We start from the raw sequence: 24,864 nt of genomic DNA on the forward strand, positions 1-24,864 counted from the left end.
GCTAACTAGGGGAGGACACAGAGCAGAAGGCCTGAGGTTCAAGGCTACAGACAATCTCTCAATGCTTACATCGTCCTCATGCTTTGGGTTTAATATTTCAGCCAGTTACGTTCAACTAATTTTACTCTCCCACTGTCCGCCTTCTCTCATTTTTTCCTTAGCATTATCACAAGACAGCGGACATGTGGCATTTCCATGAATGAGGAAGTGAGGTTTGTCCCCAAAGACTTGTTCTTGGTGGAACCAGACTGAGTTTGAGAGGTCATTGCCTCTCTTTCAAAGCACTTCGAAACTATCTTTTAAATAGCCTGTTACAGAATTTCACTCAGGATCTTAGTCATCTCCGCATCTTTCCATAGCTACTGGATAGAAACTAATGTAGGTTTCTCTCTTTGATTAAGCAATTTGCCTATCTATAGTGTTTCACCATCTATCCTAATCTCCACAATTATATTTCTGAGAGCAGACTAGCAGACTTAACTGACTCAACTTTTTAAAAAAATCTATATCAATAGTGTACTTTATTTTAAGAAAACTTAAGGAAAAAAAAAGAGGAAAAAAGCTTGAAGAAATTCTTTTTATTTTTTTCAAACTTTTCCTAACCTGTGGAGATAGTCTTGACATCCAACATATGTAAGCTTATGGTGGACAAGTGGAGGATTTCGTGTATGTGTATATTTTGCCAAATGAGCACCTCAGTAAAATTAGTGGACACCTCTATCCTCTCACATAATTACCTTTTTTTGTGTGCCTGATGATAACTTTTTTTAAGATCTACTCTTAACAACTTCCAAATATCTACTAGAGTATTGTTAATTACTGTTCCCTTGTTGTACATTCAATCCCACAGGCTATTCACTTTATAGCTGCAGGTTTGTACCTTTGGCCAACATCTTCCCGTTTCCCCCAGCTACCACTCTTCTACTCTCTTATTTCCCTGAGTTCTTTTCTTTTCTTTTTTTAAGAATCTACATATCACATAAGAGAACATACAGTATTTGTCTTTTTCTGTCTGACTTAAAGACATTCTCTTAACCGTGGATTAGGTACAGCAGCTTGAGAAACCTGGAGCTCCCCATTTGACATTTCTGCATTCACGTAAATGAAAGTCAAGAGGTTTTAAATACAACCATAGCAGTGGGACCACTTGTGCTCCGTTGATAGCCCCTGAGATGAGGGGTTAGGATCTGTTGCGTGGCCAGATCCCACAGCAGTGGGTCCAAACTAGGTAGATCCCTTCTTCCCCCCACCCAATCAATACCTATTTTACCCAAAACAGGTCCTGTGACCTGGAAACAAGATAGTCTCTGTTGGACTGTCAAACCCAAAAGATTCCCTTTCTCCACTTCTAGGACAAAATAAGCCTAGTTCCCCAAATTGTTTTTCCCCTAAAGTATGTGTTTAACACCCTGGTGTCATGAACTTTATTTTATTTTATTTTAAGGTGGGGAGTATATCCTTTTTAAGATTTTTATTTATTTATTTGACAGAGAGATCACAAGTAGGCAGAGAGGCAGGCAGAGAGCGGGGTGGGGTGGGGAGCAGGCTCCCTGCTGAGCAGAGAGCCCAGTGCAGGGCTCAATCCCAGGACCCTGGGATCATGACCTGAGCCGAAGGCAGAAGCTTTAACCCACTGAGCCACCCAGGCGCCCCATGAACTTTAAATGAATACTCTTTGGCCTCATTGTATTTTTATGATGCCTTCTTCTTAAATAATAGAGGAAAAAGCAGGTAGATGTTTTGAATAGCATAGTCACTGTCATATTTTTAAATCGAACTCTTCTTGGGGACAAGGACACAATGCTGAACTGTCCATAGTTTAGAAAAGGCACAACCCTTGCATTTTAAAAAGGTGGTATTATCCTTGTTTTGTCAAGAAAGCAGATTTTTGGGGAGGAAAGATAATATTGTATATATTAGCAACTACACAGATGCTCATTCCCTCGTTCTGTGTCTTCTGTGCTTCAGATCCTTTGGGGGTTATGAAATGTGCACGAGAGTCTGATCCTTTAGGCCTTTGACTCGGGGCGGGGGGCGATAACACAAGTATGTGCCTGACTCTAATGCAAGGTGGAATGATGAAGTGACCTAAGAAACAGTTCAGAGAAGGACGAACGTGGTCCAGCCTTAGGAGACCCAAGGTTTCCTAAGAAAACCTTCCTGCAAAAGGTGTCATGGAGCTCATATTAGCGTCTGTGTAGGATCTCAGCAGTTAGGAACGAGCTAGAAAGGGCATTGCAGAGCTATCAAATAAAGTGATTAAAAACAGATGCAGAAAATAAAGGATCTCATATGCCCAAATCTGATGATGATACGGGCTGGGCAGCACTGGCCGGACAGCCTTGGGTGGAAAGCCCCTCCCCCTCCTCAGAGTACAGCAGCTCCAACAATTGGCTCAAATATTTCACATGAGAGTCCACAGGAAGAGCGAGTTTTCATGTATATTTTTTACATCCAAATTAAATTAACTCATGGAATTTTCCACCCTTAGGAATTAAAGTAGCAGCTCATGAAGTAATTCAGTTATGTCATTCATACCAAAACAGAAAATTCTGGAGCGACTTGGCACTGTTTAAAAGCCGAGGCTAGGCCTTGGCCATTTTATATTTTTTCAGAATCTGTGGTCGTTGTGTTATTTTAACTTTTATTGTGGCTGTAAATTTTTCAAATCAAAAGTATCTTAATTGCTTAGAAAATAGAAGTGTAAAATGGGCTCAAAATAAGAAGAGGTTTTAGGCAAGGCAGCTTTAAGAGGGAAAACCTAAAAAAAAAAATCAAAAAAAAATTTTAAAAGCTTGAACGTCGCATTTCTGAAACACGAGGATTCTACCTAATTGGCTGACATTCACGGTTGTACATAATTATAGCTTCCTCTGTATCCATAAATCATCTTACAACTACGAAGTTGAGTTGAACCAGAAGATCTCTCCAGTATTAGGTAAATGACATCTTCTGGGTAGCACTGTCCTGATACAATAACCACGTTCATTTCCAGGCCGCTCATTGGACACACCGTCGAAAACCAGGGTATCGAGTTTCCACATTTTAATTTCACGTTTGCCTTTTCCCTGGCTCCTGCACACGGACGGGTCTCGTTTGGAGCCGAAAGTGTGTGAAAGTTATGGGGGAATGGTAGTCTCTGGGTAATGTTTCTGTGAGCTGCCCAGATTCTTCCCCCTGTAGTCTAGATGGGAAACAGCTGGTTTTTGTTTAAAAAGCTGTTTTGCGAAATGTCTGAATCTTGAGGTGTAGAACTGAGGTCACCAGTAAAAGCAGGTGCTCGTGAACAAGTGAGAATGACTCTGGGGACCAGCCAGCCTGTAACCTTCTGCAGGTACTTCCCAGCACAGGAGAAGTGTTGACGTGGTCCCCTCTGTTTAGCGCACAAACAGATAGAAGGAAGCAATCGCATTACCGGTGCTGTTAGGAATTGAGTATGTTTGAATGTAGCCAGCCCTTGAGTGAATAATTAGCTCAGTCTGAAAGAAACCAAAATGGTGATTTCCCTCGCAAAGCTTCAAATACAAAGGTCCAAGATTCTGGCTTCCTTTGGATGTTGTAAGTGCGTGAATTTCCTCTTTAAATACACCCACAGTGAAAGAACTACCATTTCCATTAAGTGGTACCATAACTGAGGATGTCCTGCAACTCCATGGACACAATCTAAGGGCGAAAAGAAACCTGAAATGGCAAGGCCAGGACCAGGGCAGTTTTGAAAAAGGCAAAGAGAGAAACATGTGGAATCACTAAAGGCCAGTGCACGTCAGATATCCACCAGTCTGAAGATGAAAGGAAACAACCCCCTCCCCTGGGAGCTGGAGGTTATTAGCAGCTGTTTATCCAGTCGGGAATAGAGATTAACATTGTAACTTTTTTTTTTTTTTTTAAGAACTAGAGGAGAATTTGTTTGGGAAGTTGGCTCTTCATATCAAGTCACAGTGCATTGCCAAAAAAAACTTCCTTTCTCAGAACTCATGTACGAGAGTTGAGCAATGTTATGATTCTCTGAGAATCTCTGGATTACCAAAAGTCTATCTCCATTAAATGGAACAGAAAAGGATAGAGAAATGGATGGAAGTCTGCCATCCACACATTCCCTTGAACTCTCGATGTGACAAAGGCTGCTTACGGTTTCTCCAGTCTGCCTCTGCCGTGGGGGGGCGCTCTTCCTACCCCCACATTCCCCACTGCCCCCCAGCTCAATCTTTACCACTCTGAGACGTACCCAAATGGATTTTGTACATGCCTACTCCTTATAAAATGCCTTTTCGTGACACACTGGGGAAGCTATTCTGTACCGTGTGGAGCTTCAGTCTCAAAAAAACAAACAACATAGTTGGATATTGGTATTTTCCCCCCCGATTTAATGCTACTCTTAATGTCATTTTCTTTTATTAAATCCTTTCTTTTGCTTTTGATCTTATTTATAGCAGAGCCACTGGTCATATGGAAACTATTATTGTATAGCTGGGAGATGAAAGACTTCACTGCAGTTAAATACAAGTGAAGCATTTGGGTCAATAATACACACACACAGTGAGGTACCATTTGTGTCCGAAATGCCCTGTGTTGTTCACTTTGTAGTAGAGCCGGTGAGGTTTATAATGGGCTTTACAAAAATCTGCCTTTTGTCCAAAATATGTGGTCTGACAACATGAAAACATGTTAATATGCAGCCCTTAGCTGCGTCTTCATATAGCTGTAATATCAAAATAATGCCACTTCTTGAGGTAAAAATAGAAACTTTGATTTAAAGTTGAGATGTTATCTCATCGATGTTAAGTGTCCGTTTTTAAAAAAAAAATTTTAAGTAATTTGTATCAAAAATCTACCACCCTTCAGAGCCTATCTGAAATGCCACCTCCTTGAAGAAGTCCCTGGTTTCTCAATTTGGAACATTTTCGCCCATCCTTTAATACCCCACACAACCTGGTACTCCCTCATGACATTCACTTTCTTTTGTCTTAAATGGCTCCACCATTAAGATGTAGGAACCTGTAAATGATAGATGTGTCTATCGTTTATCATTTCTCCTACAAATACCTAAATCGTGCCTTGGACATAGCACACATCTTAGAGGCATTTGTTGAATTAAACAATGTTCATTTTTTGATAGAAATGTGCAAAACGTATCGTTGACAATGTCAAAAGGTTTTTAATTTCAGAAACAGTCTCACAGATTTGTGCCATGCGTGTCGTCATTGACTATTTACAAAGCACCCAATTGCACGTTATAATATATAATATTACAGTGCTACACAGTGACCTGTACACCCAGTCCCTGCCCTTGGGACACTTCCATCTCAAGACAGGAATGGGCTTTATGCATGGCAGAAAAACAGAAGCATTGAAGTGTATGTCCTGCCCTATCAAGCACTGTCCTTGCGTGAATATTCATGGGGGGGGGTGCACAATGAACAGTCAGGGGAGAGCCCTGTCTGGGTCCAGCCATGATGAGAGCGCTGGAGACCCAAACAGCGACAAAGAGTGTGAAGATGGGGATCTGTGGGACTAACAAAAGAGAAGTGGTTGGTGAGTTGTGCAGAGGAAACCAGCTCTGGGAGGCAGAACAGGGAGGACTTGGATCAAGAGCCTTGCCGATTCGAGAGCGAATGCAGCACATGGGGAACCATGAGTGGGTAACCGAAGCTGGAGATGCAGGAACTTGGAAACAGGAGGGAACTGGAAGGGTCCTCCGGTGTCCAGGTGAAGGACACAGGTGCACAAGGTATCGATCTTAGACTTGATCCACAGAACGATGGAAAACTGTGCTGGAACCTTGACATGCAAGGGTTATGGGCAAAGAGTAAATCATTCAGAAGGGGAATATTTAGGAGGTGATGGGAAGGGAATGTTTCATTAGGCTTGTTACTCTTCCACTTTCTTTCAAATATTTTACAATAAGCCTGTGTTACTTACTTGGATGGTAAGAAAGGCATTAAAAAAGAAAGGCCAGTTAGGTACAGCTAAATCCCTAGGGGTTGACCTCCTTGGCTGCCTACAGAGCAACTTGTATGGAATCTAGTCCCGTGGTTGTACACAAGCTCACAGGTGTGTTCATACAGTGGGATCAGAACTCCCAAGCACACGTCAGGTGTATAATCGTCTTTTCCTTCAGGCCAAACAAAAGAAGCTACATACCAGTCAGCGCACAATTTCACCATCATCTCTGTGCTGGATAGACTTGGTTCATTAGGCATGGAGTAAGTTTAGTTCCTTACAAACTACTTAGTAACCTGCTACCCGGGGCCAGAAGGGGTGATAGGGACTCCACGAACCACCTGCTGAGGTTCTCACTCGGAGGACCACATCCAGTTATGGTTTCCACTGTAGGAAAGTCATGTAGAGACTTGAGGGCAGAGGGTGGAGATACGGAGGAGAGAAATGAAACAGGTCTGATAGATGGAACGTACAAGTGAAGAGAAAAAAAAAAAAGATGAACTGAAATCAGATAACACCCATTTGCATCTCTTGAATTAAATCACAGAATCATTCATTTTAACCATTTTGGTGGACATTCCTGGGAGTTTCGGCCTAGCTGATCACGTGACAGGTCAGGCCTGCCAAGTCAGGGTCATTTACATCATGTTTAAGCCCTCTTGAAAATTATTTTATCATCTGGGGCATAAAAATTAAAGAAACCTCCCTAGAATTGCCCAATGAGGAATTACCTTAAATTTCAGGCAAAGCGTAAACGAAGCTGTGAGATTTCTGGGGGAAGAAACAGGTGTCCTGTGGAGTGAGGGAATCTTTCCCTAATAGACATCTCCCAAGAATCAAAATCCAAACAAAAGAATTGCATCGGTTCTGACTTTAGTGAAAAGTCCTTTAAATGTTTAATGACAGGAGTTTTTAAAAAGTCGTCTGATAAGTTTTTCAGCTGAGAAATATGGAAGTGATATTTGTGGTCGAAGGGCGTCCCAGATGTCAGGGCTTTCTCGCACAAAGGAGTTGGTTATTAGAGGCGGGTCTCGTTTTCCACCGCATCTCATGCCCCCGGGACTGTTTCCCCGCAGAATGCGTCCGCGGCTGCCGTGCCGTGAACTTCCGCCAGCCATCTGTGAGCCATTAAAGTCTGCATGGCCGCTTCCTACCTCTTTAAAAGATGCACTTTTGGACTAAACGGTGTTTTGCACATTTGGGAAAATAAGTTTGCTTTCCTCTAACATGAGGGAGATCTGGAGAGATCATTGAGACTGAAATCTAGCGTTCTCCAGCTGTCATGTGTGATTGCTATTTCGCGGGGAGATGACCGTTCAGACATCCACACTGCCTTCTGTGTCTAATGACAATTAAAGCCCATCAACCTTTCTTTCGTGTTTGTAGAGGAAGAGAAAGAGAAGAGAGAAAAGTAATAAGTTACCAGGGCTTTTTTTTTTTTTTTCTTTGTCCCATTTCCTTATTTTGTTTCTTCTTAAAAACACCTATGTCAAAAGGAAACATTTGACCCAGATACCATTAATAACAGAGTTTTCTTTTGCTATACCAAAAAGTTCCTGGTAGCCTGTCGAGTTTTGTATCAATGTTGCTTGGTCCAGAAATTGATGACAAGTTTCCCGAAGTTCCCATCCTACAGTCTTTTAGAAGGATTATGGTAGAAAAGAAGGAAGGGAGGCCTGAAAGCCGACTTTGAAGCAGTTATCTCTGGAGATAACATTAACAAGGATTGAATAACTGCCAAATGAAATTTAATACATTTTCCCATCCATGAAATAGGCCTCTTAAATACAACAGAATAATTACTTTCACAATACTCCCTGGAAACAAAGAGAGCAGAAACACCGAATGTCTTTTTTGTTTGTGGTGTTTGTTGTGAGCTCAAGGATCAGGATAAGGATATTTACCAGGACGCTCCGCGTATCCCCACATTACAGCAGCCTTGCCAACAGCCACCTCATTTGAGGCTGCATGTCTTTTAAATCTGTTTATGTTGGAGGAGTTGTGGCAAATATTAAATTTTATAATTTAGTTAGACATCTTGGCCTTGGCCATCGGTGATGAGCTGTGGTGGATTTTCCCCTGTGCTAGAGAAAAAGAAAATGGTTTTCATATCCATATCTACACACACACACACATCTATGTACATGTATGCACACTTTTGGAAACAAAAGCTCCAGGAAGTAAACCCCCTTTGTCCTTTAACTCTGCTCCCATAAACACACACACACACACACACACACACGCACACACACGCACACACACACCCCAAATCAAATTGTTTGATGCTGTTAAAAGTTTTCTGAGCTCAGATCCTGTTTTACTCTTCTTACTAGACGTTTGCCAAGTCACTTCACTATCTCCAACCTTAGCTTTCTTCTCTGTAAAATGGGGAGTTTGGCCTAACGGGGTTCCAAGTTTCACAAGCCCTTTTAGTCTCTACTCTGTGAGTGGAAAGTGCTTCTAATTAATATATCAATTCTTCCCTTGGAAAGTAAGGTTATTTAAAATTACATGGTGCTTTTCTGATTCAAAAGAAGTAATGTACTTCTAAAGATATTTAGTTATTCCCAGTGACATTAACACGGGAGAATTTAGATAGCTGTGTCAGGGTTTGACTACACCTTGACCTGAGATGCAGGATGGCTTAGATATTTACACCCAAGAGCCATGATTTGGGGGGCAGGCTATCTGGGTAGAAGGGGCAGCCATGCTTGGACCACATGAGCTCCCCTCTTTTTTGTAGCTCATTGAACCAGTTCATGGGGACACTTGGCCCTAACGTGGACCCTTTAAGGGATGGCCCATGGCTTCTTCAAAATGAGGAGCTCATCATCAGATGATCTGGGGGTTCTGAACTCAGAAATACTAAGACAGGGAGTTCGCAGCAGTTAGTACGGAACCTGAAAGATGCATGAAGGGAGCGTCCAGGCTGTAGCCAGGAGGGGACAGAAGCCAGAGAGACAGAGGTACCAGTAGAGGTACGAGAGAGGCTGGAATGGCCCATGAAAGAGAAGGAGTGGCCTTAAGTCCAAAGAGCTCTCTGGGTCCAAAACCCAAATTACAGAAATCATGATGAATGTCCTTTCCTTTGAGAGACTTACTGTTAAAACCGCCACACTAAATTAATCAATGCCCAAAACTGCCTCAGAGGATCACTGTAAGCTCCACGAGGTCATCCAATTTATTCACCTCCTGGAGCGACAAGCACAAAACTGTATTAGTAAGTATTTCTTGGCTTACCAAATGTACTCTTGGGTCAATCAATGAACACTTATGGAATAATTTTGAGATTTTTAGTTTTGTCTTTTACATTCAGCATAAGCATATCTAAAACCATATTGTATGTAACTAAGAAGACTATTCCTAAAGATTGCAAAAAAAATTACAAACAGTATTGATAAAATTAACTGCTTTTTTTAGGCTGGCTTTTAACTTTATTGTTTACCTAGATGAAAACATTATCCAAATAGGGCTTTAATGAAGTATAGATTTTCTAAAAATAGGTGCTATCCCTAGAATTGATTTGTAGGTTGAAGGAATCTGCTTTCTTCTTATTATATTATTACATATTTATTATTTGGAAGATGGACGAGCCCTGACCCTTGTATATACACATGGCTCCTCCTCCTATTTCAGAGGGACTCTGGTGATGGAGTGGGCTAGCCATCTAGTCTTTCTTCTTTGTCTCTTATGTGACCAGAAATGCTGTTTCTGAAAGAGAAGTAAACGGGGTTGGGACAAGCTGCCTGTGGCTAAGGAAACAAACAAAGCAAGGTTAATTCTTTGGAATATGAGTCCACAGTCCCAGTCAATGGAAATGATCCTGAGGAATCAGGCTCAGTACCACATGGATCTGGACCCATCATCATTCGTTCATTTGCCCTGGAAAGTACATAGTTTATACTGGAGGCCTTAAAACATCAAGAGCAGGGGCACCTGGGTACACCTGCAGGGGGCACCTGCTCAGTCAGTTAAGTGCCTGACTCTTGGCTCAGGTCATGATCTCAAGGTCAAGAGATAGAACAGGCATGCATGCACTTTCTCAAAAAAAAAAAAAAAAAAAAAAGTAACTTTATTCCTAATTTCCTTTATGGAAAATGATTAGGTATATTTGAGATGAGCTAAGATCTATAGAAAATAAAGTTAGGTGTAATATGTATGGCTAAAATCCAAACAAATATAGTTGGAACAAACATATTTTATAATTGTCAAATATACTTACAATATCATTTAAGATTTTACTCTCATTGTGCAAGGGGATTTAAAATCAAATGCATGTGAGCAAAATAGGGACAGAGAGTACAAAGATGATCATGAATGAAGGTAGCTTGTGTTCTGAAGGTGTTTGAACTCCATAGACTCTTATTTTTATGTCGTACGCAGGTATTTTCAAATAGTTTCACGTAACCGTATCTATAATTACTGTGTACCTATTATATAATAGTTGCTTTCCATGTTACCTCCCTTTGCAATAAACATGGGACTCATTGTCTATCACTTGGTGTTATTTTCCCATTTGGGATTTGAATACCTTGTCCATGGTTACACAGCTAACAAAGAAGCCAATTACAGTTAAAAATCTAGATATTGTTGGCTCTTATTATTTTATTCTTTCTACTCAGTCTTTCATAGTAGTTGAGGCAGAGAAAGCATAAAGATAATTCATTGTGAGCTCCTTTTCCTCTTGTAAAAACTAATCTGAATGTGATCTAGAAGGAAAGAAAGAAATACAGGATCAATCTGTGAATGTATTTCAAGTGAAAAGCAAAATAGTAACCTTAAATTACATCATGGATGCTTACAAGGAAAGCTTGGGTGTTTTAAGAGAAGGATTTTTAACATAAAAGGGATTTCCATCTTTGCTAGACTCAAACCTGTGGTTACCTTCAGTGATTCTAATTCACAGTCATCTTCTATGGAAATTTAAGAGATTAAACCCATTGGGAATACCAGTAAATACGCATCAGCACTATGGGAATTATTCGCGTTTCCATTGATTGACAAGCTCAAAGAGGTACCGTTTGCTCAAGCCCTGCAAATTCATCCTTACAAGTTGACACCTTAGATTGAAAGGATGATCATCGATCGAATGAGTCTTCTAAATGCACAAATACAAAAGTGGCAAATCAAAACCTGAATGGAAAATAGCAATCACTCTTTTGTTTGGAACAAATATAAAAACAGACCAAGAGCGAGTGAGAAATGGTTGGGGGCATCCGGTGGGCCCGACCTGCCTGGAAGTGATCCGGCGTCAGTTACCAGGGGAGACCACAGTGGCCTGGTGGGGGCGTTGCCTAGACAAAGGGGGCTTGCACTTGTTCCATGGAACTCCAGAAGTTGAGACTAGAATCCGTGGGTGGAGTGTACAAGGAGGCCAACTTGTGATTAAAATGGAATGGGCTGCTTTAGGAGGTAATCATGGTCCCCTTACATCTGTAGCTCCCACATAGAAGCGAAATAGCCACCATTCAGAATGTTCTGGGAAGGGACGCAGGCACACAGGTGGCAGACAGCCCTAGACTCTTAGCCACAGCATTCATTTATACTCCCCGATGCTCACGAATCTTTAAATCCTGTATATTCTTGGTATATTTTGAACCTGAGCAATTAGTATGATTTACGTGATCCCTCCCCTTCCCCCCCGAGTTATTTCCTTCTGTGCTGTTTTGGATTATATAATGGTGATACTTTATACTAGGTTGCCTTTAGATAGAATGTGCTTCCTTTGGTTCTGTGAATTTTATTGTTGTCGGTTCAGATTCTTATTGTTGTTGCGTTCTTTGGAAACACTCTTCTAAAACATTTGGCAGCAAAAAGAGGGAAGATTCTGCTTTGTAGGGTTTTTGTTTTGGGATTGGAAAAAAATAAACTTTTTGATTCGTAGCAGTAGAAATTCATGGATAAATATTTTTAGTGTCAGGCCCACTGTCCCGCATCCATGTTCACCCAACAATAGCTCAGAGAATAACTCCTTGGAAATGCAAACGAAAATGTCAGCTAGTCCTGTTCCTCTTGGTTTGCAAATGCTTAATGGTGTTGCTTTAAGGCGTTAAGCTATAAAGTCCGAGGTGGCTGTCTCACTGTCACTACTGCAACATCTCTGGACCCCAGAGTGGGTAGTAGTAGTTAATAAAAAGCTCAGCAGTAATTCTTCCAGACCAAGTCATCATGCTGTATTCCGTAATTTTATTCATGGAAACCTAAAGAGTGTTTAGAGTATGGTGTCTTTCTAGGATCAGAATAGTGGGAGGAAAAAAAAAAATGGAAAAATATCCAAACATCTTTGCATGGCAATGATGGCATTACTGGTGTGTTTAATAAAACCTTTATTGGTACATTTTCCGGTGTGGTGGCATTGGCAGAAACGGTCCCCCTTTGGATTTGGAACTCAGCAGCTGATGAAATGCAGTAAACATTAATTTGGAATGGGCTGCCCGTTTTGGAAAGCCAGGTGACATTTTATTATATTTGTACCGAGCAGGGGCTGTGTCCCATACTGCTGTAGCTTCCGCTGTCAGAGGCTTAGCTGGCATTATGGAAAAAAAAAAATGGCAGGCCTGAGAATCTTATCCCCTGAAATGAAAGTCGAATGCCAAATTGAAATTCCTGTAGGATTTCCGATAGCAATGGGGGAATTGAGAAGCCCACAATTAAGCATATGGGCATTAAGATAATTGTCAGATCTGTTGGCGGACATGATAGAAGACAGATGGGTACGAATCAGTGCGCTCCACTGCAGCACCCTGGGAGACAATTTGACGTTTTACCTGCCTGAGCTACTCTGCCATATTTGTCACTGGATGTACCGCGCGGCATCTCACGGAGTGTGAAGTGTTTTGCCGGGCACTGTAGGTGCAAGTGTGGTCCTTCAGCGCCCTCTAGTGAAAGGCATTTGGGAGTCTCGTTCTTCCGAGGCCCGTCTTCCTTCCGCAGGTCCTGGCTGCCCTCCCTCTGGTTCCCACTAAACTCTACCGTTCCTCTCACCCTTTCAGGTTGGGGCCCATCGTGAAGACGGTGTGGCCCTGAGAGGCAGCCATTCTCTTGTGCCAAACCAGGTTCCAGTTCCGCAGCTTCCTGTCCAGTCGGCCACGTCCCCTGATTTGAACCCACCCCAGGACCCTTACAGAGGTAGGTCCGCCTCCGAAGGCACCCTGCCCTCGCTTAGACAATAGCAACTCCAGTGTTGATCCCAGGCGTCCTTGGCATTCGTCCCTCAGGAAGCGCTGGCAAAAAACCAAGAGTCAAATTTGGTACCAAAATGGTAAGCAAATGGGAAAGTAGTTAGAACGGAGCCGGCTAATTGTGTTTCTTCAGGAACTGTTTTGCTCAAACATCCTCTGAGATCCTGGTCCTCTCTCAGCAGGGAATGAGACAACAGCCTGATGAGAGGAAATTTTATTTTAGCTATTTCCACATTTTCCTCATTCAGGTCCTCTAATGTGGTTAGTTGTAGCCTGAACATGATATTTCCAAATGAATAGGAAGGAAGGAAATTGTTTTTGTCGTTTAAGATCGAAGGAAATGTAGGGACGTCTCAAAACTGGAACTTGGTGGAATGATTTTCACTCTTTTCATCTCGCCCCGCAATGACTGCCTCAAACCACGGATGCCAGGCAGCTTTTCATGACCCCGGGGAGTGACGTTGCAGGGGCCAGACCTGGCCCGGGGACTTGCAGACCCTTAAATAACATTCTCTTATTACCCTCCCTGTGTGTTTGGAATAAAGAGGATAACACTGCCATGGCGATAGGCAGAAGCTTTTTTTCACCTGCTAAACATTGTACAAATCTGAATATTAATTATGTATGTGGAGAAAGAGACGATCACCACTTCTTAAACTTAGCCAATGTAGGCATGACCTGAGGATCTTGTTAAAATGCAGATTTTGATTCAGGAGGTCTGGAACTCTGCATCTCTGAAGAGCTCTGGCGGTGAGGTTGATTCTGGACCACAGACCAAATTTTGAGTGCCTACGAATAGAGGAGAATACCCAGTAGACGTGCTTCTACCTTAGAAATAAGTGGATACACACCGGTCACATATTAAAATCTACTGTGATCCTGAAAGTTGAAATGCATTGTGATCTTGAAAGTTGAGCCGTGGTTAAAGCTAGAAATTTCTTCAGCGAGCAGCTAACTGCTTTCCATATGTACCATTTTTAAATGCTGATTACTCCTCGAGGATAAGAGAAGCCTAATTTCAGAATATCATTAGGGTATCTATTGAAGCCTTGACTGTACATATTTAGCGTACTCCCTGGGAATTATATTTTAAGGACATTTTTCTATTAAATCATTGCATATGGAAGAAACTCAATATAATAGCTGATATTTACTTGGGTTCTTAATCAGAACATTGAGGTGTGTGATTTTCATGATTATGATTTTCATTGCAATTAAGTTGATGTTTTGTAGACAGTGAAATTACCATCTACTCCAAAAGATTGCAAAATAGAATTTAACCTCGGAGCCAATGCAAAGAGAACTTGCTTCCACAGGTGCATTTTTGAAACTTCACCAGATAGCATGGAAAAAAAAAAAAAAACCACGGCGGGAGGATCACCGTTGAGCAGCTGAAGGGTATAGGCACAGCTCCACAATCCGCAGAGCGTGTGCTGGTGCCTCGGGTCTTCCGTGGAAGCATCACCTGGTCTCTCTCTGTCTCTCCCTTTCCGGCAGGCATGCCGCCAGGATTGCAGGGCCAGAGCGTCTCCTCCGGCAGCTCTGAGATCAAATCCGACGACGAGGGCGATGAGAACCTTCAGGACACGAAGTCTTCCGAGGACAAGAAGTTAGATGACGACAAGAAGGATATCAAATCGATTACTAGGTCAAGATCTAGGTAACAGTATATGATACTGTCGCTTCATTTAATTCCTTTATTGGACTTTGATGAAGTGAACAGAACAGGAAGAAACTACTCAGTTTTTTCCTGGCAGGTAAAACTACAGCTGAAAAGAAATTTCAAGGCTTGCTCTAGAGGTGCTAAGTATCATTTAAGATACCGGCCCTCTAGTGAAGCCTAAAATGTCTTTGCACTTACGAATTTGGACCTCGTGCTCACTGCACGCAGTGCAGACAATTTGTAACTGATTCAAGTGCAAACGGTTGATTTAAAAAAAAAAAAAAAACTATGCTTATTCTGCGAATTTGGTCAGAAATGATCTTTCCAAAATATTTCTAAAAAGAGATCTTAGCTATGTTGAAAATGCAGCTGAGGTATATGCAGCTATGACTTTTCTCTTCTCTCGAACGTGAGCAAACACTGATTTCCCAGCTCTATCTTAAGCGTGTTGGTATTTAATAATGATGATGATGATGATGATGATGATGATGATGATACCGAAGTTGCTCACTTTTTTCTCCCAGATACTCCTTTCTACAGAAAATACAACGGCAGGAAAATAGCTTCTGGTTGGTTTTCTTAAATAATCTGGTATCTTTCCATTAGAATCTGTTACCTGGAATGTGAATCCTCATCTGATGATCAGGTGGTTTTGGAACACCGTGACACCCAGGTTCTTTGCCTCAGTTCCCTTGGGTTGTTTTTATTTGTAAGTTAAATCAATCATGCTGTGACTGCACACCCCCTTCTAAAAGCTGTTGTTCTCAGGCTTAGCTCTAATGTCCTTTAGGAATTAAGAACATGCCCCTTGGGATGGATTTTCTTATCCAAGAGTCCTAAAAGCTCCCCACCCCTCCCCTCCCACCATCCCCGCAGTTTCCTGTCTCATGGCGACACTGGTGGGGACTTTCACAGCCCTCCCATCACCTCTGTTAGTCCATTCAGTTCTTAGTAATTTAACTAGTGGCCTTGACTTCTGCATATAGAGTCTATATGACTTATGCGTGTAGATTTCAGTACAACATTTTAACTTGCTGTTAAGAACCCGCTTCTTTTAAAAGGTTACGCTTGTGGCATTTGCTTATGTCTCTAAGCCTGTGATGTAAGGCAACACTAGGCAGTTTTCTTTGCATAACTAATCTATTTCATACTTATGAGTGAATAACCAACTCTAATTAGTTATTAGCCTGAATACCTTTGGAAAACAAGTTCCCACTTTCCAAGGCAATGTTGTGAAAGCTGTGGCAACCTGTTCAATGTTTAAAAATGTTGCCCAGATTTTAGCTTCAGGACGGGCCCAGCAGAGATTTGGCTCTGTTCTCATTTCATGTCTTACGTCCTATTTGTGTAGCGGGATGTGGATGCGAATTCACGGTAGCCGTGGCTGCCTCCCCGTCAGCAGAAGTCACGGGTGAGGAGGAGGAGGAGGGTTCGGCAGAAGAAGTGAGAAGGACCAGATGGCATAGGAAGAACCTTTTCCCACTGGTTCAGGGCAGTTGTGTGTCCACCAGCACTCCTCTGTGGTGGATGGTCCCATCTGGAAGGGAGTTTAACCTACAGGGAGACAAGCCAAGTCTTAAAGCATCTTCCTTTGGTGTTCCTTTTCCCCACCCTTACAAGTGTTCTTGGCGTACGTACATCATGTGTATTGGCAACATGTGCTTGCAACCCAAGGATACCACTCCCATTTTTCACTGACTGGAGCTTCTCAGCTGTAATTGGTCTTTAGTGCAATTTGGAAGCTACCCAGAGATTCTCCAAAGTAGAAGATTCAGATCCATACATGTTAAGCCAACATTCATTAAGTGTGCATTGAATTGACTAGATAACTTACCCCATGTCTTCCTGATCTGAAACGTCGTGATTAACATCTCTATTCTGGGCACATTTCAGATTCATGGAATTTTCAAGGAGAGCTTAACCTCCGTGGTCCTTTAGATCGTGCTTGAACTTCTAGACTAACATCCTTACAGATGGTCCCCTCCACATCGTTTGATATAATGAGGAAGCTGTTACTTTTCAGTGAAGTTTCCTTCATTTTGTAATCTCTTATGACATCTCTTATACCCAAAAAGCTTCTTGCTCATGTTAACTCAGTCTCTACCACTCAGAGGTCTCTGTTTTGTTCTGCTTTCTGAGACAATACATCTCCCATGCCTCTCTCTTTTTTTTAATATGATGACCCATGAAATATTTGAAGCCCTGATATCATGAAACCTTCATACTACATGCTTTCCACATGGCCCATCATCCTATTTGCCCTCCATTCAAAAGTTCCTAATCTGTGAATATGACACCCAGAAACAGACAGAAGTAATCTTGCCTTTCCAGATTCTACTGGCTCCAACCATGCCTTTGCTATGAATCATGTAATATTTTGGTTCTCATGATCAGAGATTAGCTTTTGGACTTCGTTTTTGACTCACAATGAGATCATGGTCATTTATAACTAGTAGGTGCTTGGTATTTTGTTTTGTTTGCTCTGTGTAGTGGATGTTAAGTCAGGTTTTCCCAGCTTGTTTTGAGGATGATAAACATCCGTGATATGAAAAGGCAAGGAGATCATGACGTTTTTAACCTTTTTTTTTCTTTTTCTTTTTTTTTTTTTTAAAGATTTTATTTATTTATTTGACAGACAGAGATCACAAGTAGGCAGAGAAGCAGGCAGATAGAGAGGAAGGGAAGCCGGCCCCCTGCCGAGCAGAGAGCCCGATGCGGGACTCGATCCCAGGACCCCGAGATCATGACCCAAGCCGAAGGCAGCGGCTTAACCCACTGAGCCACCCAGGCGCCCCTTTTTTTTTTCTTTTAATTGCATGGAGAAAATGACTCAGATACGTTAAGTGGATTGGCCACGCCTTCAAAGCTCATTAATGGTGTAACATGGCCAAAAGGCTAAGTTGGCGGTGACCCGCTTTGCACAGTGTAGCCTCATTCATCCGAGCTGTGTTTGCCCTTTGGCCCTGCATCAGCCGGAGTGCACTTGGGGCCCTAACTTTAACCTCTCCTGTTCTGTTTGGGTTGAATGTCTGGGAGAAACCGAATGTCTTGCGTGTGGATGGTCAGCACCGTTTCAGCAGTCCCAAGTTCAAGTGGATGTAAAATCCTGCTACGCACGGCAGCCGGAAATGGACACATTCCCTGGAAACTCTGGAAGAAAACAACACTAATGTAGACACCTTCTTTTTCCCCACACCATTAGAAAATGTCGCATCCCTTCTGTCCCACAGCAATAACGACGACGAGGACCTGACCCCCGAGCAGAAGGCGGAGCGCGAGAAGGAGCGGAGGATGGCGAACAATGCCCGCGAGCGCCTGCGAGTCCGCGACATCAACGAGGCTTTCAAGGAGCTCGGCCGCATGGTGCAGCTCCACCTCAAGAGCGACAAGCCCCAGACCAAGCTCCTGATCCTGCACCAAGCCGTGGCCGTCATCCTCAGCTTGGAGCAGCAAGTCCGAGGTCAGTGCCAGCCCGCCGCCTCCCGGTGGAAGCGGCCGCAGTGGGTGGAGACGGGCCGGCTGGGCTTGAGCATCCTTCAGAGCAGCTGGGTCAAGGGCAGATCACGTCTGAATCTGGGAGGCGGCTCCCCTTGCTTCCGTGGTGAAGTCACGGGATTCGCTTTCAAGTAAGACGACGTTAGGATGCTGCCACGGGCATTCTCCGTCGTCGGACTGGTGCTAGGGACTGACCCCTCGGATCACCGCGTGCCCTTCCTAGCTCTTCCTTTCGCTCGGTCCTGTAGCGACTCGGAGAGAGGGTCGGCAGGTGCGCAGAAGAGTGCCGTCCTGCGCTCTACCAGACGCCACGGCGCTAACCAAATGCTCTGCTTCCATCCTCCACAGAAAGGAATCTGAACCCGAAAGCCGCGTGTCTGAAAAGAAGGGAGGAGGAGAAGGTGTCCTCGGAGCCTCCCCCGCTCTCCTTGGCGGGCCCGCACCCTGGAATGGGAGATGCGTCGAACCACATGGGACAGATGTAAAAGGGCAAGTGTGTTCTCAGCCATTTCGGGAACCCTTTCCCCGGTCAGTCCCTCTTCGCCAAGGCCTCACTCAGGAAAGTCAGCTTTCCCCCAAATGAACAGATTCTCTTTTCTTTCCCTCGGGGGGGTGGGGGGAGTTTTAATAATAAAACATTTACTTCTGTGTTAAGCGTATGAATTAATTCTCCTCTCTTTTTCCCTTCTCAGGTCCAAGCTGCCACATTGCTTCATTAATACAAGAGACCACTTCCTTAACAGCTGTATTATCTTAAACCCACATAAACACTTCTCCTTAACCCCTTTTTTTGTAATATAAGACAAGTCTGAGTAGTTATGAATCGCAGACGCAAGAGGTTTCAGCATTCCCAATTATCAAAAAACCGAAAAACACACAAAAAAAAAAGAAAGAAAAAAGTGCAACTTGAGGGGGCGACCCTCTAACATATCATTCAGAATGTGCAAAGCGGCGTGTGCAAGCCGAGGCGCAGCCCAGAGACTGAATGGCAATCTTTCCACACTGTGGAGCAATGCATTTGTGCCTAAACTTCTTTTGGAAAAAAAAAAAATATAATTAATTTGTAAGTCTGAAAAAAAATATTTAATTTAAAAAATTGTAAACTTGCAATAATGAAAAAGTGTACTTCTGAAGAAAACTACATGAACGTTTTTGTTGGTATTCAAGTCAGCTAGTGTTTATAATTACTGGATATTGAATAAGGGAAGCTCGGCTGCCCTAGTAACAAAACCAGCAAACGTCCTGATGACAACGAAGTGATGACATTAGCCATTCCTTAGGGTAGGAGGAACAGATGGATCTTATAGACCTATGACAAATATATATATAAATATATATATAAATATATATTAAAAATTTAGTGACTATGGTAAGCTTTTGTTCATTTGTTTCAGACTTTTTTCTCCTGTAAAAAAATAGTACTGATTAACTTTTTTAAAAGAAAGATTTTACTGTAAATACGGATTTTTTTCTTTTTTTTTTTTTTGTTGTTGTTGTTGTTTTTTGTTTTTTCTTTTTTCTTTTTTCTTTCTTTTGGGGGCGGGGGGTCTTATTTCTGTCCCTTTCCCTGGTTTGTTACCGTAACCTGTAGTGCCAACTCTGCTTCCGGAGGGGTAGTGCAGGATCAAATGCTGACCCTGATGTTGCTTTTCATTCATAAATAAGTAGAAAGTTGTTTCTCCAGTCTTTTGGGAACACAGGACTTAAAAGTCACATCATGTGTAGATATTACAAGCAGCATTACCAAGACATGGCAAAAAGAGTTTGTCTGAACGTAATGTTGCGTTTGTGACCCTATTCTGGGATTTTCAGAGGTACAAGGTTAGAATGCTACAATGTTACCACTGTGCCTTCCAATGTTTATATCATCGGAAACATAACATAATCAAAGTGGCTGTGATTTAACAAAATGATTCAAGTGTTACCTACATGTGTAGCCGAAGTAGTGTGCAGTGAGGCGTTTCTGAATACATGGTCAGATTTTTGGAAAAAAACAAAAACAAAAAAAACAAAGTTCAAAAACCATCAAATGAGAAAATTGCAAGTAGTGTGACAGAGCTGATTGATTTTGTTGCTTTCTTGATTTTTTGTTTTCAAAATGGGTTTACTAAGATGTAGATGACTTAACTGCCTCCTCCTTCGTCTGAAAAATGCCAATATTCAATCATCATGCAGCATTATAACAAGCCTTATAAGTCCTAAAGCATTAAGTTGCACTTTCTTGAGGAGGGGTAGTGCAGTATTTCTCTGGCCAGTATGAATGAAGTTTATACTTAACATATTTGATAGAAACATAGATCAAGCTATGGCACAGCAACTCATCAGATAGCTAGCTTTGACGTCTGGGCACAATTGAACCAACTTCCATCGTGAATCTTTATAATGATTGACTTTGGTGTATAGTGCAGTAAACAAATAGTGCTCCTAGTTAAGAATCTGTCAGCATCCTTTTGTCTCTAACTCGTTTCTATTTTTACAGCCACACAATCTTGGCATGTATTAAGAAAAAAAAAATCCCTGTTCAAGTAGTTTCTCCACCTATCAGCACTGAGTAAATGCCATAAATCCATCGAAATGGTCTAAATGTTCCATCTGTTCTCCTGTTTTGCCAGTTATATAGTAATGAAATACATTTGTAAATTTTATGCAACAAATGGCAAACGTATCATTATTTTGAGATTGTGTATGTAAAAGTTATATTTTTACATGTAGACTCTTGTTATTATGTGTTTTAATACATTGTATCAGTTTTTGTTGTTTTTTTTTAAACTGTGTGGTTTAAAAAACGTCTCATTTAAATGAAATAGTGAGCTACAAGAATCTGAATTTTATGTTCATTTCCGAAAATGTAAGAACAAATAAGATAGTTACCACGTGGTCATCTTTTACAAACCCATAAACATTTTGATTAGCTGTGTGTGTGTTGAAAACTGTAAATATGTTCAGTAGTGATAAAACTAAAATACTTTGATTTGTTGATAAGTTCCTAAAATGTGGAGGTGGATTCAAACCTTAGGAGAATAGCAGAAATCAAACTTCATGAAGTTATTTTGAGGCTTGCCTGTGACATATATGAACAAAGGGGCTCAAAGAAGGGCATGGAAGACAACTGTTGTATACTCTCCCCTCCTCCTGAACAATGGAAACCATGTGTAACTTGTTCCCTCAGTATGTTGAAGATTTCCTTTTAGAGGTACATTCTGCACTCATTTTGTATAGTCTACCAAGGCGGGTATCCCTAGGAACAATATTCTAGAGGAAGCAGGTCTACTCTGATGACATTCAGGATAAGTGTACAGAAGAAAATACGCTGTTTACTCTTTAGGGAACTGGAAACACTCCCTACATTGATGTACATTTTACGAATGGCACTTTTGATATGTGTTATCATAAAGGTGCTTCCTAGAGCTGATTTAAAGTTTTTTCAAACCTGTAAGCAAAGCAAAAAAAAAAAAAAAAAAAAAAAAAAAAAAAAAATTAAATTGTAGTTGATTATTTTTTAAATTGGTGCTTTATATTTTGTTCTCACTCAAACAGAGGAAAAGCTGCAATTTATTGTTCACCAGCTTTGACGTATTCATTACTCAGTAATGTAATACCTCTATTGTTGAATTCCCTTTGGAAATAAGCGAAAAACTTTCTAATGGCCACCAAAAGCTGCTCACTACTTTTGCTTGGTGGAGAAACATGATCTGCACCTATACCTATTAATTGGGCTGTAACCCCATTAAAAAAAAAAAAAAAAGAAAGAAAGAAAAGAAAGGGGGAAAAAGGTGAAAGGGAATGTGGCCTTTTTAGTGTGTTTTTTCTTGTTGTTTTGTAATTATCAAACCCAGGTAAGATATTGGTATCCTGCGCTGGATTTTCGAATGATACTTAGCAGAAGACAGTTAGGATTCGAGTACTCTACAGAATTTCTTAAGGGTCCATACCATACTGTATATCTGATGCTACTTAGGCTGGGAATCTGTTGACGAGACATGGACTTTAAAAGCAACTTGGAACAGTCGATCCACCTCCACATTCAAGTAATTTATGAATATGCAGAATAGGGATCTGTTCATCTAGAAACTTTTACCATTTGTCTTCTGTGTAGCTGCAAGGAACACTAATGTTTATACAACTGTCAGTCCACCCAGTAACACAACTGGTTCTGATTCAGTCTTCCGATTCCTTTTTGTTTTTCGCTTTTTCCTATTTCTTGATTTTTTTTTTTTTTAAAATTCGTGATCTTTGTTTTGATGAGGGGTTGGGGGGGGTGGGGAGGGAGTTGAACCGAGACTCGGGGGTTAAGAGGATTTTCGTCTTGGATCCAACAGGCAGAATATGATCTGTGTCCAAAAGTGAACTTGAGTCAGGAATGAGACAATTTCAGCATAAACAAGCACAAAAATTTAGTCTGCTGGCTGACTGGAAACAAAAAAAAAAAAAAAAAAAAAGGTCAAGATGGAATATGATGAATTCCAACACAATGGGGCACCAAGGCCTTTAGGCCTCTCTTTTTATTTTGCTTTGGTTTTGTTTGTTTTTCTTTGGAGACATGCTCTTATCTCATGGGACTTGAAGTGGACTCATGTTTGTGCAGTGCTGGTTTTGCCATACTCATTTCAAGTATTATAGACATATGTAATGGTGAAAATATATGAACTGTGGCCTTTTTCATTCTTGTTACTTGTGATGCAATTAAGTGAAGATAAGAAAAAAAAAAAGCAGAGATTTACCATGTATCAGTGCCTGGCTTTTTGTTATAAAGCTTTGTTTGTCTAGTGCTCTTTTTGCTATAAAATAGACTGTAGTACACCCTAGTAGGAAAAAAACTAAATTTAAAAATAAAAATATATTTGGCTTATTTTTCGCAGGAGCAATCCTTTTATACCATGAATATTACAAAAAAAAATTGTCAGATTCTGAATATTTCTTCTTTGTAGATTTTTGGAATCATTATGAGTAAAAGTTTGTTACTTTATTTTACTATTTAAAAGATGTTATTTTACCATGTGTTACTGAGATGAAACTGTATGGTAGCTTTTTTTGTTTGTTTTTTTTTGTTGTTGTTTTTGTTTTTTTGTTTTCGTTTTGTTTTTTTAGTTGTAGGTCGCAGCGGGGAAATTTTTTGCGACTGTACACATAGCTGCAGCATTAAAAACTAAAAAAAAATTGTTAAAAAAAGAAAAAAAGGGAAAACATTTAAAAAAAAAGATAAAACAGTTACACCTTGTTTTCAATGTGTGGCTGAGTGCCTCGATTTTTTCATGTTTTTGGTGTATTTCTGATTTGTAGAAGTGTCCAAACAGGTTGTGTGCTGGAGTTCCTTCAAGACAAAAACAAACCCAGCTTGGTCTAGGCCATTACCTGTTTCCCATCTGTAGTTATTCGATGAAGTCATGTACATGACCGTTCTGTAGCAATAAATGTGCCATTTTTATAAACTGTTTCTGACACTTGTTTCATTTCATTTTACATTGTCCATATAGCCCTGATTCTCTTCTGTCAGTAAAACCACATCTATATTTCATTTTCCAAGTGTTGGAGGTATTGACAGCATAACAAACAAAACATTAAAAAAAAAAATTAACAAAATCAAATTGAAAAGCAAAGCCCATGATTGACCAAGGAAGAGATGCCCTTAATGAAAATGGAACGGGATGCATGCAAAACAAAAAGACAACTGTCTAGAGGATTAACTAATTGAAGGAGCATAATTAATGTGCGTGTATGCTGGAGGTGTGCATTTGAAGAGCTCTGAACTGCGTCTGGTTACGCGGAGGCTTTGCTAAGTCAGGCCGGCCTTACCCATTTGGATCAGTTGGTCGACCATTTGGCCGAACCTTCTCAGCTCGATCTTTTCAGTTAAAAATCTAAGATGATTTATTTTGTATCACTTTGTGAAGAGCTGGATATTGTTAACCATAATTAATCTTCCACTGTATTTCTACTTTCTCAGACTATGCCTCCCTACCCCTTCTGGTTGGCTCTGTTGACTCTTCATCCAGATGTAAACAACCAGATGGGTGGGGGGTTGTTTTTTGTTTTTCCTAAACTTGTACAAATTGACGCGTGTCACCTATGATGGGAGGGAAAAAAATGTACAGATTAAAATTATTCAGTGTTATGTACTGTAAGTTAATATTTTTGTAGAATGGACGACACTCTACTTGGCAAGACTCGGAGGCTGTTTCAACATTGCATGGTAGAAATGTAAAGTAATGTATGCAATGGGAAGGAAAGCCTGCGGTAGATAAGCGCCTCATGACCGAATGTTCTAATCGAGTACGTGGTATTTGGGGATGTCTCCAATTGCTCTTGTATTCTTTCTAATGGAGTTTAGTGACTAGTTTACCCGAAGGAAAATGTTATAACGCCATTTGGTTCACATGTGAAGTGCCCTCCATAGCCAAATGTTGGGATTTTTTTAAATTTTTTCCTTTTTGGTTGGACTGTTTGCAGATATTTAAATTTTATGAAATTTCCAAAGATTTTGGTTGATAACCCCTTTTTTTCCTTCCAAATGATTTGAGATGTTCTTATGTTCTTACTGTGTGTTTTAAATATATATAAAAGAGCCACAAGCATTTAGTCTTTTAG

The 24,864-nt window shown here is 41.0% G+C and overlaps 1 protein-coding gene across 18 annotated transcripts in view; it reads left to right on the plus strand.

The window, feature by feature from the left end:
* The window catches only part of TCF4 (transcription factor 4), a 351,089-nt gene extending 331,405 nt beyond the window's left edge, over nt 1-19,684 (plus strand). For 7 of the 18 annotated variants that reach the window (XM_044242910.1, XM_044242913.1, XM_044242917.1 and 4 more), the window contains 5 exons: nt 12,933-13,068; nt 14,619-14,781; nt 18,015-18,244; nt 18,628-18,768; nt 18,972-19,683. In XM_044242910.1, the coding sequence (XP_044098845.1) occupies nt 12,933-13,068; nt 14,619-14,781; nt 18,015-18,244; nt 18,628-18,764 (666 nt within the window). In that variant the 3' untranslated portion in view covers nt 18,765-18,768; nt 18,972-19,683. Of the gene's footprint in view, nt 1-12,932; nt 13,069-14,618; nt 14,782-18,014; nt 18,245-18,627; nt 18,769-18,971 lie in introns of all 18 variants that reach the window. The other 11 variants (XM_044242926.1, XM_044242925.1, XM_044242927.1 and 8 more) reach the window with 3 other exon arrangements.
* Nucleotides 19,685-24,864: the final 5,180 nt, after the last annotated feature.

Source organism: Neovison vison, chromosome 3 (genome assembly GCF_020171115.1).
Source record: "Neovison vison isolate M4711 chromosome 3, ASM_NN_V1, whole genome shotgun sequence".
NCBI lineage: Eukaryota > Metazoa > Chordata > Mammalia > Carnivora > Mustelidae > Neogale > Neogale vison.